This window comes from Callospermophilus lateralis, chromosome 8, assembly GCF_048772815.1.
Source record: "Callospermophilus lateralis isolate mCalLat2 chromosome 8, mCalLat2.hap1, whole genome shotgun sequence".
Classification (NCBI taxonomy): domain Eukaryota; kingdom Metazoa; phylum Chordata; class Mammalia; order Rodentia; family Sciuridae; genus Callospermophilus; species Callospermophilus lateralis.
In genome coordinates this window covers 59,992,333-60,011,174 of record NC_135312.1, presented here as the reverse complement: position 1 = coordinate 60,011,174, position 18,842 = coordinate 59,992,333, and the positions used below count along the sequence as shown (strand labels likewise).

The 18,842-nt window shown below is 40.7% G+C and overlaps 1 protein-coding gene across 2 annotated transcripts in view; it reads right to left on the bottom strand.

Annotated features, from left to right (window-relative positions):
- The window catches only part of Anxa3 (annexin A3), a 65,965-nt gene that overhangs the window by 4,928 nt on the left and 42,195 nt on the right, over positions 1-18,842 (bottom strand). Inside the window, exons 8-12 of one of the 2 annotated variants that reach the window (XM_076864466.2) lie at positions 17,817-17,873; positions 17,371-17,464; positions 15,946-16,041; positions 11,173-11,231; positions 8,844-8,966 (exon numbers count right to left, since the gene is read on the bottom strand). In XM_076864466.2, coding sequence (XP_076720581.2) covers positions 8,844-8,966; positions 11,173-11,231; positions 15,946-16,041; positions 17,371-17,464; positions 17,817-17,873 — 429 coding nt within the window. The remainder of the gene's footprint in view (positions 1-8,843; positions 8,967-11,172; positions 11,232-15,945; positions 16,042-17,370; positions 17,465-17,816; positions 17,874-18,842) is intronic. The other variant, XM_076864467.2, reaches the window with a different exon arrangement.

Sequence of the window (18,842 nt, the reverse complement as noted above, 5' to 3'; positions counted from 1 at the left end):
ATACAATAGACCAATCTGCTTTAAAAAACCAAGAAACTATAAAAATTTGAAAAATTCAATGAAATAAAATTTAAGACTTCTGCTTGGAAAAAATACCTCCAGTCAAGTAAAAGATCAAATAACAAATTGGGGAAAATATTTATAAGATAAAAGGCTAATCTGGGGGAGGGGGAAGATGGCCGCGAAGGGAGTGCAGTAACTCCGAGTAATGCGTCACTGTGAGGGAAAATGATGAGTTAGAACGGCTAAAAGCTATCTTGTTAGGAATTTCCAGCAAAATTGGGGTGCTCCAAAACCTAGTGGAAGGATTTTCATCGCACGAGGATCAGCTTCAGGGGCTCAAAAGCGAGCGATTTGTCCGTACGGAGCGCTGATTGTTCGGCAGATCGCCCTGCGGCTGGAGTCTGCGGCGCGCACTGGGAAACGACGGGCTGGTGGCGCAGAGATACAGCGATGCTGATTCTGCGGGCTCCTGCCAGCTAGGCATTTGCTGAGCTCGGAGCTGAATTCTGGGTTGGAGACGGGGAAGGAAACAGTCCAGTTCGGTTCTCCACACCGGTCAGACCACGGAGGAAGCCAGCGGCCACCATCTTGGAGAGCTGACGTCACCATCCTTGTTTTTGACTGATTGCAGCTCTTTCAGCTATAGAACAGGTAATTTCAGGCTGACAATTGTCTGCGTCTCGCAGACAAATTGCTCAGACTTAGTGCTAAATAACACGCGGAAACTGCTTCTTGGAGCCTGCTCCTATCAGAACACGCACCGAGCCCGGAGCGGCGGAGCTCCGGCTACCGGAGCTGCTCTGGCCCAGGGCTATAGAACCCGCGGAAACTGCTTCTTGGAGCCTGCTCCTGTCGGAGCATGCACCAAGTCCGGAGAGGCCGAATTCTGGCTCCCGGAACTGCTCTGGCCCAGGGATAAAGAACCCGCGGAAACTGTCTCTCGGTCCGGGTCCTGCTGAATACAGTGAAGGCCAGAGGGGCGGAGCAGAGCTGCCGCCAGAGCCCGGAACAGGCCCAGCGACCCGCCGGCGTGGTGTAGCGTCGCCCCGGCTAGAGCAGGGGCCGAACAGAGCCGCCGCCTGTGCCCGGATCAGGTCCAGCGACCCGCCGACGTGGTGTCGCGTTGCCCCGGCTAGAGCAGGGGCCGAACAGAGCCGCTGCCTGCGCCCGGAATAGGTCCAGCAACCCGCCGGCGTGGTGTCGCGTCGCTCAGGCTAGAGCAGGGGCCGAACAGAGCCGCCGCCAGAGCCCGGAACAGGCCCAGCTACCCGCCGGCGTGGTGTCGCGTCGCTCAGGCTAGAGCAGGGGCCGATCAGAGCCGCTGCCTGCGCCCGGAACAGGTCCAGCGACCCGCCGGCGTGGTGTCGCGTCGCTCCGGCTAGAGCAGGGGCCGAACAGAGCCGCCGCCAGAGCCCGGAACAGGCCCAGCGACCCGCCGGCGTGGTGTCGTGTCACTCAGGCTAGAGCAGGGGCCGATCAGAGCCGCCGCCTGCGCCCGGAACAGATCCAGCGACCCGCCGGCGTGGTGTCGCGTCGCTCAGGCTAGAGCAGGGGCCGAACAGAGGCGCTGCCAGAGCCTGGAACAGGCCCAGCGACCCGCCGGCGTGGTGTCGCGTCGCTCCGGCTAGTGCAGGGGCCGAACAGAGCCGCCGCCTGCGCCCGGAACAGGTCCAGCGACCTGCCGGCGTGGTTGTCAAGAATCCCCAATTGGGGTAGGGGGAAAGCAGATCCTCCACCTGCATCCGCAAGGTAGGCAGGCCTGTGACAGTCTGGCAGAACAGCCCCAGCGGCCTGCCGGCGTGGTAGACACGTCACACCACTTGGGGGAGGGGCAGAGCAGAGCCGCCACCCACACCTGCAAGGTAGTCAGATCCGCGACTAACTGGTGGAACAGGCCCAGGGGTTCACGGACGTGGTGACGCGGTAGACACGTCACACCAATAGGAGGAAGGGCAGAGCAGAGCCGCTGCCCGCGCCTCCAAGGTAGGCAGACCTGCAACCGACCGGCAGAACAGTCCCAGCGGCCCGCCAGCGTGGTAGACAGATCACCCCAATTGGAGGAGGAGCAGAGCTGCTGCCCGCCCCTGCAAGGGAGACTTTTCAATTATACAAGAGCAATATAAATATATAGGGGGAAAAATTTCAAAAACACAACAGTTTCACTAAGCAGAAAGAAACACGAGCAATATGAAAAGACAAGGAAAGAAAGGACCACAAGCAATGCAGGTCAACTCAACTTTAGAAGAGGTTATAGCTGCAGCAGATGGAATGTCAGATAAAGAATTCAGGATATACATGCTGCAAATGATCTGGAGTCTCAAGGAAGACATTAGACAGCAAAATCAGACAATGAAAGATCATTTCGACCACTTCGACAATGTATTACATAAACAAATCCAAGAAGCAAAAGATCAACTATACAGGGAGATAGAGGTAATAAAAAACAAACAAACAGAAATCCTAGAAATGCAGGAAGCAATAAACCAACTTAAAAACTCAATTGAGAATACTACCAGCAGAGTAGAACACTTAGAAGATAGAACATCAGACAATGAAGACAAAGTATTTCAACTTGAAAAGAACATAGATAGCTCAGCAAAACTGTTAAGAAACCATGAGCAGAACATCCAAGAAATATGGGATAATATAAAGAGACCAAACTTAAGAGTCATTGGGATACAGGAAGGTATAGAGGTCCAAACCAAAGGAATGAACCACCTATTCAATGAAATAATACGAGAAAACTTCCCAGACTTGAAGAATGAGACAGAACCCCAAATCCTAGAAGCATACAGGACGCCGAATGTGCAAAATCATAAGAGATCCACACCTAGACACATTATAATGAAGATGCCCAACATACAGAATAAGGAGAGAATTTTAAAAGCTACAAGAGAAAGGAAGCAGATTACATTTAGGGGTAAACCAATCAGGATAACAGCTGATCTTTCAACACAGACTCTGAAAGCTAGAAGATCCTGGAATAACATATTTCAAAAACTGAAAGAAAATGGGTTCCAACCAAGAATCATGTACCCAGCAAAATTAAGCTTCAGGATGGAAGATGAAATTAAAACCTTCCACGATAAACAAAAGTTAAAAGAATTTGCAGCTAGAAAACCATGTCTTCAAAACATCCTCGGCAAAACATTGCAGGAAGAGGAAATGGAAAATAACAATGAAAACCAACAGTGGGAGGTAGGACAGTAAAGGGGGGGAAAATCATCAAAAAGGAAAACAAACCATGTTTAGTAACATAAATAAACAATTATGGCTGGAAGAACAACCCATATCTCAATAATAACCCTAAATGTTAATGGCTTAAACTCACCAATCAAGAGACACAGGCTAGTAGAATGGATCACAAAACAAGACCCAACAATATGCTGCCTACAGGAGACGCATTTGATAGGAAAAGACATACATAGACTGAAGGTGAAAGGTTGGGAAAAATCATATCACTCATATGGACTTCGGAAACAAGCAGGAGTGTCCATACTCATATCAAATAAAATAGATTTCAAGCCAAAGTTAATCAAAAGGGATAAAGAGGGACACTACATACTGCTCAAGGGAACCATACACCAACAAGACATAACTATCATAAATATATATGCCCCAAACAATGGTGCAGCTATGTTCATCAAACAAACTCTTCTTAAGTTTAAGAGTCTAATAGACCAACATACAATAATCATGGGAGACTTCAACACACCTCTCTCACCACTAGACAGATCTTCCAAACAAAAGTTGAATAAGGAAACTATAGAACTCAATAACACAATTAATAACCTAGACTTAATTGATATATATAGAATATACCACCCAACATCAAGCAGTTACACTTTTTTCTCAGCAGCACATGGATCCTTCTCAAAAATAGATCATATATTATGTCACAGGGCAACTCTTAGACAATATAAAGGAGTGGAGATAATTCCATGCATCTTATGTGATCATAATGGAATGAAACTGAAAATCAATGATAAAAGAAGGAAGGAAAAAACATGCATCACTTGGAGAATGAACAATTGGTTACTAAATGATCAATGGGTTATAGAAGACATCAAGGAGGAAATTAAAAAATTCTTAGAGATAAATGAAAGCACAGACACAACATATCGGAATCTATGGGACACATTAAAAGCAGTTCTAAGAGGAAAATTCATTGCTTGGAGTTCATTCCTTAAAAAAAGAAAAAACCAACAAATAAATGATCTCATACTCCATCTCAAAATCCTAGAAAAAGAAGAGCAAAACAACAGCAAAAGAAGTAGAAGGCAAGAAATTATTAAAATCAGAGCTGAAATTAATGAAATCGAAACAAAAGAAACAATTGAAAAGATTGACAAAACTAAAAGTTGGTTCTTTGAAAAAATAAATAAAATCGACAGACCCTTAGCCATGCTAATGAAGAGAAGAAGAGAGAGAAATCAAATTACTAGCATACGGGATGAAAAAGGCAATATCACAACAGACACTTCAGAAATACAGGAGATAATCAGAAACTATTTTGAATCCTTATACTCCAATAAAATAGAAGATAGTGAAGGCATCGATAAATTTCTTAAGTCATATGACCTGCCCAGATTGAGTCAGGAGGATATAGACAACCTAAACAGACCAATATCAATTGAGGAAATAGAAGAAACCATCAAAAGACTACCAACTAAGAAAAGCCCAGGACCGGATGGGTATACAGCAGAGTTTTACAAAACCTTTAAAGAGGAACTAACACCAATACTTTTCAAGCTATTTCAGGAAATAGAAAAAGAGGGAGAACTTCCAAATTCTTTCTACGAGGCCAACATCACCCTGATTCCTAAACCAGACAAAGACACTTCAAAGAAAGAAAACTACACACCAATATCTCTAATGAACCTAGATGCAAAAATCCTCAATAAACTTCTGGCGAACCGGATACAAAAACATATCAAAAAAATTGTGCACCATGATCAGGTAGGATTTATCCCTGGGATGCAAGGCTGGTTCAATATATGGAAATCAATAAATGTTATTCACCACATCAATAGGCTTAAAAATAAGAACCATATGATCGTCTCGATAGATGCGGAAAAAGCATTCGACAAAGTACAGCATCCCTTTATGTTCAAAACTCTAGAAAAAATAGGGATAACAGGAACATACCTCAATATTGTAAAAGCAATCTATGCTAAGCCTCAGGCTAGCATCATTCTGAATGGAGAAAAACTGAAGGCATTCCCTCTAAAATCTGGAACAAGACAGGGATGCCCTCTCTCACCACTTCTGTTCAACATAGTTCTCGAATCACTGGCCAGAGCAATTAGACAGACGAAAGAAATTAAAGGCATAAAAATAGGAAAAGAAGAACTCAAATTATCACTATTTGCAGATGACATGATTCTATACCTAGCAGACCCAAAAGGGTCTACAAAGAAACTATTAGAGCTAATAAATGAATTCAGCAAAGTGGCAGGATATAAAATCAACACGTATAAATCAAAGGCATTCCTGTATATCAGCGACAAATCCTCTGAAATGGAAATGAGGACAACCACTCCATTCACAATATCCCCCCAAAAAATAAAATACTTAGGAATCAACCTAACAAAAGAGGTGAAAGACTTATACAATGAAAACTACAGAACCCTAAAGAGAGAAATAGAAGAGGATCTTAGAAGATGGAAAAATATACCCTGTTCATGGATAGGCAGAACTAACATCATCAAAATGACGATATTACCAAAAGTTCTCTATAGGTTTAATGCAATACCAATCAAAATCCCAATGGCATTTCTTATAGAAATAGAGAAAGCAATCATGAAATTCATATGGAAAAATAAAAGACCCAGAATAGCAAAAACAATGCTAAGCAGGAAGGGTGAATCAGGCGGTATAGCGATACCAGACTTCAAACTATACTACAGAGCAATAGTAACAAAAACAGCATGGTACTGGTACCAAAACAGGCGGGTGGACCAATGGTACAGAATAGAGGACACAGAAACCAACCCACAAAACTACAACTATCTTATATTTGATAAAGGGGCTAAAAGCATGCAATGGAGGAAGGATAGCATTTTCAACAAATGGTGCTGGGAAAACTGGAAATCCATATGCAACAAAATGAAACTGAATCCCTTTCTCTCGCCATGCACTAAAGTTAACTCAAAATGGATCAAGGAGCTTGATATCAAGTCAGAGACACGGCGTCTGATAGAAGAAAAAGTCGGCTATGATCTACATACTGTGGGGTCGGGCTCCAAATTCCTCAATAGGACACCCATAGCACAACAGTTAATTACTAGAATCAACAAATGGGACTTACTCAAACTAAAAAGTTTTTTCTCAGCAAAAGAAACAACAAGAGAGGTAGGGAGCCTACATCCTGGGAACAAATCTTTACTCCTCACACTTCAGATAGAGCCCTAATATCCAGAGTATACAAAGAACTCAAAAAATTAGATAACAAGATAACAAATAACCCAATCAACAAATGGGCCAAAGACATGAACAGACACTTCTCAGAGGAGGACATACAATCAATCAACAAGTACATGAAAAAATGCTCACCATCCCTAGCAGTCAGAGAAATGCAAATCAAAACCACCCTAAGATACCATCTCACTCCAGTAAGATTGGCAGCCATTATGAAGTCAAACAACAACAAGTGCTGGCGAGGATGTGGGGAAAAGGGTACACTTGTTCATTGTTGGTGGGACTGCAAATTGGTGCAGCCAATATGGAAAGCAGTATGGAGATTTCTTGGAAAGTTGGGAATGGAGCCACCATTTGACCCAGCTATCCCCCTTCTCGGTCTATTCCCTAAAGACCTAAATAGAGCATGCTACAGGGACACTGCTACATCGATGTTCATAGCAGCACAATTCACAATAGCAAGACTGTGGAACCAACCTAGATGCCCTTCAATAGACGAATGGATAAAAAAAATGTGGCATTTATACACAATGGAGTATTACTCTGCATTAAGAAATGACAAAATCATAGAATTTGGAGAGAAATGGATGGCATTAGAGCAGATTATGCTGAGTGAAGCCAGCCAATCCCTAAAAAACAAATGCCAAATGTCTTCTTTGATATAAGGAGAGTAACTAAGAACAGAGTAGGGACGAAGAGCATGAGAAGAAGATTAACATTAAACAGGGACGAGAGGTGGGAGGGAAAGGGAGGGAGAAGGGAAATTGCATGGAAACGGAAGGAGACCCTCAGGGTTATACAAAATTACATACAAGAGGTAGCGCGAGGGGAAAGGGAAAAATAATACAAGGGGGAGATATGAACTGCAGTAGAGTGGGTAGAGAGAGAAGAGGGGAGGGGAGGGGAGGGGAGGGGGGTAGTAACGGATAGGAAAGGCAGCAGAATACAACAAACCCTAGTATGGCAATATATAAATCAATGGAAGTGTAACTGATGTGATTCTGCAATAAAAAAAAAAAAGGCTAATCTACCTTCCATAAAAAGAAGTCTCAGTGGCTTGTAATCCCAGTGGCTCAGGAGACTGAGGCAGGAGGATCACGAATTCAAAGCCAGCCTCAGCAATAGTGAGGTACTAAGCAACTCAGTGAGACCCTGTCTCTAAATAAAATACAAATAGGGCTGGGGATGTGGCTCAGTGGTCAAGTGCTCCTGAGTTCAATTCTTGGTACCAAAAAAAAAAAGGTCTCAGAAATGGACCCAAAATAACAAAATCCAAAAGAAGAGGGACAAAGAATATAGAGAGATACAGCATAGAAAAAGAAATACCAATGGCATTTTAAACATGAAAACATGTTCAGTCTTACACCCAGAAAAAAAAAAAAAGTACTTTGAAACTACACTGAAGATATAAATTCCTAACCTCTCAGATTGTTACAACAAAAAAAAGTTTGGTTGTGGGTCAAAAATAACCTTCTGTTCCAAGGCTGTAGTGAAACAATTTCTTCTTAGAAGTGGAAAATGGAGGTCAAGTGGTAGCATTTACCAAAATTTAAAAATGCACTTACATTTGTCTAAGCAATCCTGCTTCTGAGAATTTACACCTCAGACACACTTGTGCCTTATGAAATCATGTGTGCACACTGCAACACTGTTTATAACAGCATGGAATCGGAAACATCAGTTGATGTCATTGGTACAAATACTCAAACAATGGAATGATATACAACTGTTAAAAATGAGAAAGTGTCTCACCTCTGCAATGAAAAGAACTGACGCTGCAGAACCATGTCGTCTTTAGTATACAACAAAGAAGAAATGTATTGTTGTTGTTGTCATTGTTGTTTGTGGTGCTGGGACCTTGCATGTGCTAGGCAAGCACTGTACCACGGAGATACACCCGAGCCCACAAAGAGGAAATTTAAAATATGTAATTTTCCCTTACATTGTCCTAAACACTGAACTAAGTAAAAACATTGCAGTATAAGTAATAGGCAAACAACTTGCACATGTGTTTCACTAAGGAAGAAAAAATGATGGCCAGTACACCTAAAAATTTGATGAGAGGGGCTGGGGATGTACCTCAGTGGTAGAGTGCTTGCTTAGCATGCATGGGGGAGGCCTTTTGTTCAAAATCCAGTAAAAACACACACACACACACACACACACACACACACACACAAGAAAAGCGAAAGGAAAAAAGGAAGTGTTGTCTATCAGACACCTGGAATTTTACAGCTGAAAAATCAGACACTATGTTTAAGGACATTTTGCTATAATTATTTTAAATTCACAAAACACATTTACACGTTGACAAGAAGAAATAAATTTAAGTCATATATCTCTGTGTTTTAAGTGATATTAGAGAAAGAGGATGAATCAAGAAGGGCAAAAGACATTGGATATTTTTAACAGAAACTTACTTTAATTGCGGAGTATAAGGAATAGCCATAATGCTTCTTGAACTCTGCTCGAATGTCCAAAAGGTAAGTTTCAGATCTGGAAACCATTATTCGGTTCAGGGTAAACTCATCAGTTCCAGCACCCTGTTAAGAAAGGCAGGTGTTGACAGTGCATATCCCCTGGGTCACAAAATGTTATGTAGATCTGTGTTTATATCTATAAACTATATGTGCACAAAGTGATTCTTCTTCATTTATTTACCACCAAACTCCACTATTCATTTATTCAACAAATATTTATGGAGCCCATGCTCTGTGCCAGCACCATGCTAAATCCTGAAGAACAGAGGAGCCATCCCTGGTAAACTTCCAATTTCGTAAAGGATACAGGCAAGAAAGCAGGCCACTGTAAAATGGTCTGACATGGGAAATATTGGGTGCCATGGAAGTATACATTAGTGATAAGAAAGATTAAAGATTAGAAAAGGTCTGTCCAAGGAAGTGCCATTTATAATGAAGCCTAGATAATCAACCAGGGGAAATAGGAGTGGGTTCATATAGAGGAAAGGATGTTCTAATAGAAGAATGAAAGCTGTATTGTGAGTAAACATTTAGGTCAAGAAAGAATGCCACATTCCAGGGTATACCAACAACAAGGAAGGATAGCAAGAGATATGTCTGGAAAGGCCAGTCCTTGTTAACCGTGAAATGCAGCTAATTGGATCCCAAATGTGGAGAACTATTACATTATTCTAAGCATAAGAATGTTGAGATCAGAACACATTTGTGGATTCAAAGATTGCTTTGACTGCAATATGTGGAACAGATTGCAAGGCAGGAGTAAAATGAAGACAAGGGAAAATAAAACTAGAGACTCTAGGACCCCCCCATGGGAAAACTGCAGTAATACAGACAATGATGAACTGAACTAGAATAGTGGCAGTAAGGATGGAAAAATGGAAAGGTTTGAGAGATGCTTAATAAGGGAATTGACCAGGGGCTGGAGATGTGGCTCAAGTGGTAGCATGCTCGCCTGGCATGCGTGCGGCCGGGGTTCGATCCTCAGCACCACATACAAACGAAGATGTTGTGTCCGCCGATAACTAGAAAATAGAATATTAAAATTCTCTCTCTCTCTCTCTCCTCTCTATCTTTAAAAAAAAAAAAGAATAAGGGAATTGACCAAATAATGATACATTGCTTAAGGATAATGGAGAAGGAGAGGGTAAAATTTTAAGCTGAGCAGTTCAGTGGGTGTTGACTCCATTTATTTCTGCATCTGGCAAATGCCTATGAGCATCTGCTGTATCCCAGGCATTGTTCCACATACTCTGGATATGGCAGTCAATAACACAGATTATACCTGTCCTCATGGAGCTTATTTCTAATAGGTGGATTCAGTAAAGCAAATCACCTAATTGAATAAGTAAATGTTAACAAGAATTGTGAAGAAAATAAAGCAGACAAATGGAATGGAGAGGGACTGACAGGGAGCCGCCTGACATAGCATAATCAGGGAAGACCTCTTCCAGGAGGAGACATCTGAGCTGAGATCTAAAAAGATGAGAAGGAGCCACAGAGAGATCTGGAGGAAGGCCATTCCAGGCAGAGGACAACACATGCAAAGCCTTGGATAAAGGAGTAGCTTTGGCATAGTCAGGGAATGGAAAGAAGGCTGAGGGGATTGAACAAGGCTGGGGGTGAATGGTACCATTTTTAGTGAGCTGGGCAAGGGCAGCTCCTCTTGGGGTTATCCACTGAGATGACTGGACACAGAGGGGGGAGGTTTGGGGAGTGGGGAGAGTGAGGGGAGAGAAATCAGGTGCTTATTTGGACATTACTTTGAAGGTACATGTGAAAGCGCAGGAAATGTCAAGAAATCAAGGTCAGCATCTTTTATGTGTCAGGCCCTGTCCTAGGGCCTGAAGATACATAAGAACATGACTCATGAAAGCTCATCATCTAGCAGCAAAGACAGACGTGAAAACACAGGGCTTCCATATCCTGTAAAGGTTGCTGACTCAGCCTAGTTTATTTTAAGTGGGGCTGCTTGAGAAGCCACCAGATCTCAGGGGTTAAGTTTGAGGTCTGGCATTCTAAAATGAGTCTCACTGCCTGTGCTCATTGTGTAATGAGGGAAATAGACATTTAGCCAACAATTCGCTGTAGCTGTCTCTATATTAACCAGAATCCTCTGTATTGAACAATCAGACAAATTAGTAGACAGATTAGCTACAAAAGGGAACTCAGTGAAGTGGAAAAGGGATATGACATTCCATCAATATCAAGCAATTTTTTTTATATTCTCCATGAGAAATGCTAAGAATGTGTATGAAATTTCCAGACCTACCTTCAAAGCTCGATGCAGTCTTTCAGCTAAAAACGCAGGTGTGTTCCTCGCACAATGAACTGTTATAAAAAGCAAAGCGATGGTTGGCTTCATTTAATAGAAACTGGGTTAATCTATGGTAATATGTTTTTAAAAGAAGGTTCTTGGGATTGTTACACCACTCTACCCTCTCCCCACAACTGGCTTTTATTTAGAATAAAAGAAAGTCTGCTTAACCCGAATTTCAAAGCTTTATAATGTCATATTTGCACAGAACTTTAGCACGGTAATTATCTTCAGCCATGGGGAAAATAAAATTACCTGCCAAAGAAACTCCCACAGTGTCTGACTCATCTCTATATTCCAGACACACTGAACACCTACGCTTACACTGATAATTCCCTAGGGTGTACATCATTCAGTTCCCAACATCTTTGGCCACTGATGAATAACTTGGGCCTAACGACTGCAGAGATGTGGCTCCAAATAACTCATTAGGTAAAAAAGGGGCACTAGAGTTCAATTTAAAACCATTTTTTTTTCTCTCATGGAAGTATTTTCTTTTAAAATGATTGAGTTACAATTTTTAAGCTGGTTGGAGTAACTACATTAGAGGTAGTGCCTGTAATTTAAATTTTGTCATCTAAAAAATACTATCATCTCTCAACATCTTTATTTCGAAATAACAAGTAAAGCAGCAACAAAACCGGAAATAGGAAACTGCCAAAAACATGAGTAAATTAATTATCCTTGAAATAAAGTGAAAATAGAAATAGAAGTCTACAGGGAACAAACCTATTTACTGCAGCACAATTATTTTTATAATCTTGAATCTGATCTGTGGGTAGTAATCTCACAGAAAGTGAATGGCTTTTATAAAGGATTTTGGGTCTCAGGACAAGAATAAATCTTGACAGTCTCATAGGGGCTAACAGAATCTCTTAAAGAGAGTGGAAAGCCTTGGTGTCTTCTAATCACCTCGGGTAAGTGATTTAAGGGAAATACAACTCTGAAAACTATTCAGTGTGTGAAGCTGTCTGACAAGAAACCAGCCATTTGAATTGGTGCTAAGTAAATTCTCTCAAACTCCTATTAAGTAAATCTTAATAATTTGATCAAAAATCATTATAGCCTCTTTTATCTTATTGAGTCTTTCAACCCAGACCCTAACTAGATTTGTACAATCCTTTCTTTTCAGAATTCTTTCTCTCCTTTTAGCTTGCCCTCTGCTTTACGTTCTTGAGTACCAGATCTATTCTTCCTGTCTGAAAGTGTGGGGAGGTGGCAGTACATTTTAGTGGTAAGGAAGTATTCTTTAGCACCCAACAGCATAGATAGGGAAACTTGGGGAGGATAATAGAGTTAATTACTGAAACCAAAAGTTCACAATTGCCCTTTCCCTACCCTGTTCATTGTCTTGACCAAACTTCAGTCAGGCCTCTCTTCCCATAGGCCCCTCAACTCTGACTTGCCCCCAATCCTGGGCATGCACTAACGTGAAGACCATGCCCCTCATCAGCTTATCCCAAGAATCCAGCAAGCAGGACACACATCCATTCAAACCTTAATGATCATGACCCTCTGCTCATCCAATTCGCCCTTAATAATTCCTGCTTCAGTCTGCTTATCCTCTTTATAAAAGGGAAGAAATTTCTGCTTGATTTTGAGATTCTTGCACATTTCTGAGATCAAAGGATTCTCCCTATTGTAAGAGTCTTTTTGAATAAATCTCTATTTAAGCCTGGATTTGGTTTTATGTGACAACTAGTAGGCTCCTATTTATTATACAATTCTAAGATGAAATGCTCAGATGGTTTCATGCCAAAAACCATATGCTGACATACTGTATTAGATTTCTTGAATACGAAATATCCAGAATAGGTAAATTTATGAAGACAGAAAGCAGATTAATGATTTCCAGAATCTGGAAGGTAAGCAGAATGGGGAGTGACTGCCAATGGGTACTGCCAATAGTACAGGGCTTCTTTGAGGGATGACGAAAATGTCTTAAACTTAGGTTGTGGTGATGATTGCAAAACTCTGTAAATATATTAAAAATTACTGAATTGCACACTTCGGGTGAATTTTATGGTATGTAAATTATATCTCAAAAAATTTATTTATTATTTCAATGAAAAAATTCTAAAAATGTTTCATTCCAGTTGTATTCTGATATAGTGAATTAAAATGTGACATATTTCAAAATTTAAACTAGTTGAAGTTGAGCATGATGCAGCATGCCTGTAATCTTAGTGTCCTAGTGACTCGGGAGACTGAGGCAGGAGGATGGCATGTTCAGGCCAGCCTGGGCAACCTGCTCTCCAAAAAAAAAGGAAAAGAAGACTTAGGATGTAGCTTAGTGGTAAAGTGCCCTGGGTTCAATCCATAGTACAAAAAAAAAAAAAAAAAAGTTGAATTGTTGAATTCTAAGTCTTTTTAAAATTTTAATTGATAAAATAATGTACATTATGGCCTAAATTTAATGCTCCCATTCAATATATACTTCCAAGAATGCCTTTCAGCTCATATCTGAAATGTCCCCTGAAATCCCACATGTTAGACCTAGTTTCTAGCTATGGTAGTTTTGGGAGGTGGTGGAATCTTAGTGGGAGGAAGTTAAGTGTTCTTGAAGGATTATTGGACCCCAGCCCCTTCCTTCTCTTTCTTTGCTTTCTAGCTGCCATAAGGTGATTAGGCCTCCTTTGCCACCATGACTCTCACCATGATATATAGTAATGCCACAGGCCCAAGTGACCATGGACTAAACTTCTAAAACTCAAAATAAACCTCTCCTTTTTCTAAATTGATTATCTCAGATATTCTGTTGCAGTGGCAGAAGGCTAATTAACACTCAGTGAGTGAGGGTTTGTTCATCTCAAGAAAGTTTTTCCAATATTACAGTTTAGCAAGAGCAGGCAAAACAGCAAAATTAATGTAAAGATTCACAATATGAAACGGGGGAAAAAAAGTAACTGGCTACCTTGTTGTCACTGGAACCTTTTCTGAACTAATTATGAAAACTAATTTTAAGTTTTTTTAATTAAAAGTTTTTCCCTTTCTTGGATTATCTTTTAACAGGTCTGAGTTAAAAGTTGTTGTTGTTGTTTTGAGTTAGCATTTGGGTAAAGAGCTCTATTCTTGGCACTGAAAAGACAGAAGTGAAATATCATATGTGGAGGAAGCCCTTAGAATGGAGCCTGGAACTTCGAGGATGCTTGTTCTCTAGTACATTTTCTGTCATTTACTTTAAAATACTATAGCACAGACTGTGTTTAAGTCTGTGTCTCCACTGCAGCACCTCAGATGGTTGGTTCACATCACAAACTATGGATCCTAACGGCCTGAGGTAGAATCCCAGCTCTCCCAGGTAACCTGGGGAAGTCACCTAATCTCTTTGTGCCTTAGATTTACCATCTCCACAAAGGGGATAATAATAGTACCTATTTCACAGGATTATTATGAGGCTTAAATTTGTTAATATTTATAAAGAGTTTGGCACAGTGCCCAGAATATGATAAGTTATTTAAAAATAAAATTTAAGTTAGTCTAATTAGGAGTTCACCCTCCAGGGGTAAACATTAACATCTAAATAATGAATCCTAGGCTCTACTTCAGAGGGAAATAACTTGTCGAATACCCTGGAATAACTTAGTAACATAGGAACATAGTCACCAGAGGTGCTGTGAATTACTGTGATGGACATTAGAAACTGCTTCTCTCTGCTGAAATAACAAGATGTGTGTTCCAGGTGTTGGCACCATGGAGGAGTATGGGGTAAGCCCAGTGGCCACCATAAACATAACTGTCTTGTATTGTCAGCTTTTTGGCACTGAGACCAACAGACCCAATAAGGAAAAGTTTCCTTTGGGTTCACAAATCTTAGAAGTTCCAGTCTGTGGTCAGCTGACTCCATTGCTCTGGGCCCAAGGTGACGTAGAATGTCATGGTAGAAGGACAGCGCAGAGGAAAGCTGCTCAGCTTATGGCACTGGGAAGCAGAGACATAGAAAAAGTGCCAGGGAACATGTAAATGCTTCCAGGGCATCCCCCTATTGACCTCCTTCCTCCAAGTAGATCTTATCTCCTAGCACCATTTAGCTATCTATGGGTTAATCCAGCAAATCCTGAAAGCCCCACATCTGAAGCTTGTTGAATTAGGAATCCTGCTTTCAACATATGCAAGAATCCTCTCTTTGAGCAGTATCTCATCCCTTTGAATGTACCTTTCTTGCAAGGTTCTTTCCTGGTGCCTGAAAGGACATACTGCTGAGACTTCATGCTTATATAACTGTGTTTTTGACTGCCTGTTAATGCATGTGTCTAAACAGTAACAGGTCCAGCCTGAAATTTACTTTCTTTTTGACATATCCCCTGCTAACTCAACCACAGAAGAAGAGACCTCAAGTTGACCTTGGTTCTACTCTGGGAGACTACTGACATCTTTCAAAAATAACCAAATACAGTGAAATACCAAATTGGCTTAAGTCTTAGTTTTCAACAAGCCTTAATAAAAATGTCAGTAGAAACGTAATATTTTAGCTCTTAAGGAGACTACAATCTAAACATAGCGACAAGCCAAATATAAATTTAAAAGGCAAAGTAAGAGGTAAAAAGATTACTTCTTCATGCATCATTTAACAATATTTGTTGAGTCAATTGTTTCTACCATAGACTATGCTGGAGGCTGTGGGGAGCATAAAGATGATCAGTCAGGATTCTTACATGAAAGGAGCTCACCTTGACTGAGTTAAAAGAAGTGCAAAGTAATTCTGTTTATTAGCACTCTGGGGCTTACCTATGGCCAGCAGTAAGTCTTCAAAATGCCCAGATAATTCTCCTTTAATGCTGTCCTCAATGTCCTTCTGGCTAATATTTCTGTATTCATCAAATGCTAAAAAGTAGTACCACAAAAATATTTAAAGTATCCCAACTGACCACACTTGAATATATTTCAGTTTTCAAATTTGTTATGCAGCAGACCAAGTAGCAAGCTCAAAAACTCCTTTGAATACAATAAAATATGAACTTCAGTGATCTCTCTTCCCTCCTCCTAGGCTGAAGCATTTAAAATTACCTGAAAGTTTAAATGATAACTAATTTAATTATGGTCTTTTTAAAATCATAGCAGCCCCTGGGAAATAATTCTGTGGTCATTAGTCCAATGTTTTATCTGATAAAAAAAATCTTAATGATTAAGATTTCAATAATTTAAGTCTTAATCATAAAAACTTCTTTGTGCTGAGAGAACCATTTCCTAAGGCAGCATGGCCTATTTTTACATCCACCAGAAGGCATTTGAATTTCTTGATCAGTATTTGCCCCAAGCAAAACTTGTACATATGTCACCAAGTATACAAGCATATTTTATAAACCAAGTAAATTTTGAGGAAAAAAAAAAACTTTCAGGGAGATATCTGGATTCATTTAATTTTTATTTTTCAAACAAATATATTAATATATATCCACCATTACTGGAACAGTTTATAATATAAACTGGAACAGAGTTTATAATTTCAAAATCAGCTCATGCCAAAATTAAGGAAGGACTCATTTTAGAATTGAAAAGTCATAGTAATAACCTTATGTTTCCTCATTTTTCCAACAGCTCAACATAAGGTTAGTCAGGCACCATGGATGCTCTCTAACCTGACACCTCGAAGCCACAGTCAAAGATGTTCACAATCAAGGCAGTTCAGGCTTCTGGCTGCTGCCATTTGGGGGAGATGCATGTGGAGAGGGTAGGTGCTCAGCAGCTCTACATAACTGTCGCTCTGACAAAAAGAGCTGGTCCTCCTCATTCTCCTATTTGCTTTCATATCAGAGAGAGCTGGACATGACTCAGCATTAATCAACCAACAAAAATTCATGTGCAATGCCTGGTTTTTCTGGAAAGTGGCAAACTACAGAGAGGTGGGGTGGCAGCAAGGAGCCAGGCTCCTCCACCCCTTTCTGTTCTCTTTTCTTCTCTGCCATCTCCTTCTACCAGCTATTTCCCATGACTCACTAAGTAATCTACTTGGTCTTTAGGGAAAAACAAAGAGGAGCGTCAGTGAGCACTGCCTTGAGTTAGAATACAGCTTGCCTGGTTTGTTTCCTGAAATGTTGATACATAAACCGGAACAGAGTTTATAATTTTTAACGGCATTTCCCAAAACCTGTATATTGAACCTAAAAACTTTGCAAGAACAATATAAAAAAAAAAAGGATTGTGAGTCCATACTTAGTTTCAGTTGAGGAAAGCTCCTTAAACACAGGATCTCAGTGAATTTATCTTCATCTGTGCCCCATTTGTTCTCGCCAGCATCATAGAGAATCTATCGACAAGGAGAAGAAGACTTATGTGTCGTAACAGACAAAATTCTTTCTCTCTCTTTTTCAGGGGGTGGGATGAGAGGAGTGGGGGCTTTAGTTTCTTTTAGAGGTCAGTGAGATCATCTGTTATCTAAGACTCTCACTTTTAGCAGACTAGAAATCTGGAGGTTGGGGTAGCAGGAGCCAAGGGAATGATCATCTCTGTGGGAGAGGCAGAGGCTGGGGTGGGGTGAGCCCCTGTCTCCAGGCTGCTGCCCTGACAGCAGAGGAGTGAACAGCTCTGGATGGTACCATCCTGTCTACAGGAAGGGGGAGAACAGTTAAAGGAGACATTTTCTTTGCTCTGTTACAGACCTGGGCATCTTTTTTGGCCAGATGTTCATCCACTTTCAGGCTTTCATCTCTTCTACCCTAAATAGGGATGATAAAAATAAGGTCAATCCTTTGAGGACAGAAGATTCTAACACTCATTACCCCAACCAGCAGGACATCTTGGTGGTTTTCCTCTGGCAGAGGCCAAGAAACAGAGAGGAATTGGGGATTCCAAGCTCCAGTTCTGGCTGTGCCATTGACTTGTCATAATATCTATAGCAAATCACCTAAATTTGGGGGCTTCAACCTCCTCTGAATATTCAGAAGTGTTAAGAAGATAAAAAGATAAGCCACCAAGAAAATATTTACAAAACATATCTGATAAAGGATTTATGTCCCAAATATATAAAGGACTCTTAAACCTCAGTAAGATAACAAACAACCTAATCAAAAAATGAGAAAAAGATCTGAGCAGAAACTTTGTCAAAAAGGTACAGACGGGAGAAGATGGGAGAGGAGGGGAGAGGGAATAGTAGAGGATAGGAAAGGTAGCAGAATACAACAGTTACTAATATGGCATTATGTAAAAATGTGGATGTGTAACCGATGTGATTCTGCAATCTGTATAAATGGGAGTTCATAACCCACTTGAATCTAAAGTATGCAATATGATATGTCAAGAGCTTTGTAATGGTTTGAACAACCAATTTTAAAAAAAGGTACAGACGGCAAGAAAGCACAGGAAGAAATGTTCACCATCACATTCCATCAGGAAATTGCAAATTAAAACAGTAATATGCCCCCATATATCTATTAGAATGGCTAAAATCCTAAGCATTGACAACACCACATACTGGTGAGGATGTGGAACAATGGGAACTTGGATTCTTATTGCCAGTGGGAATGTAAAATAGTATAGCCACTTTAGAAGACAGTTTGGTAATTTCTTACATTACTAAATAAGTTCTTACTGTATGATACCACAATAGCACACCTTGATATTTACTGAAATGAGTGGAAAACAAGTCCACATAAAAACTTTCACATAAATGTTTAATAGAAGTTTTA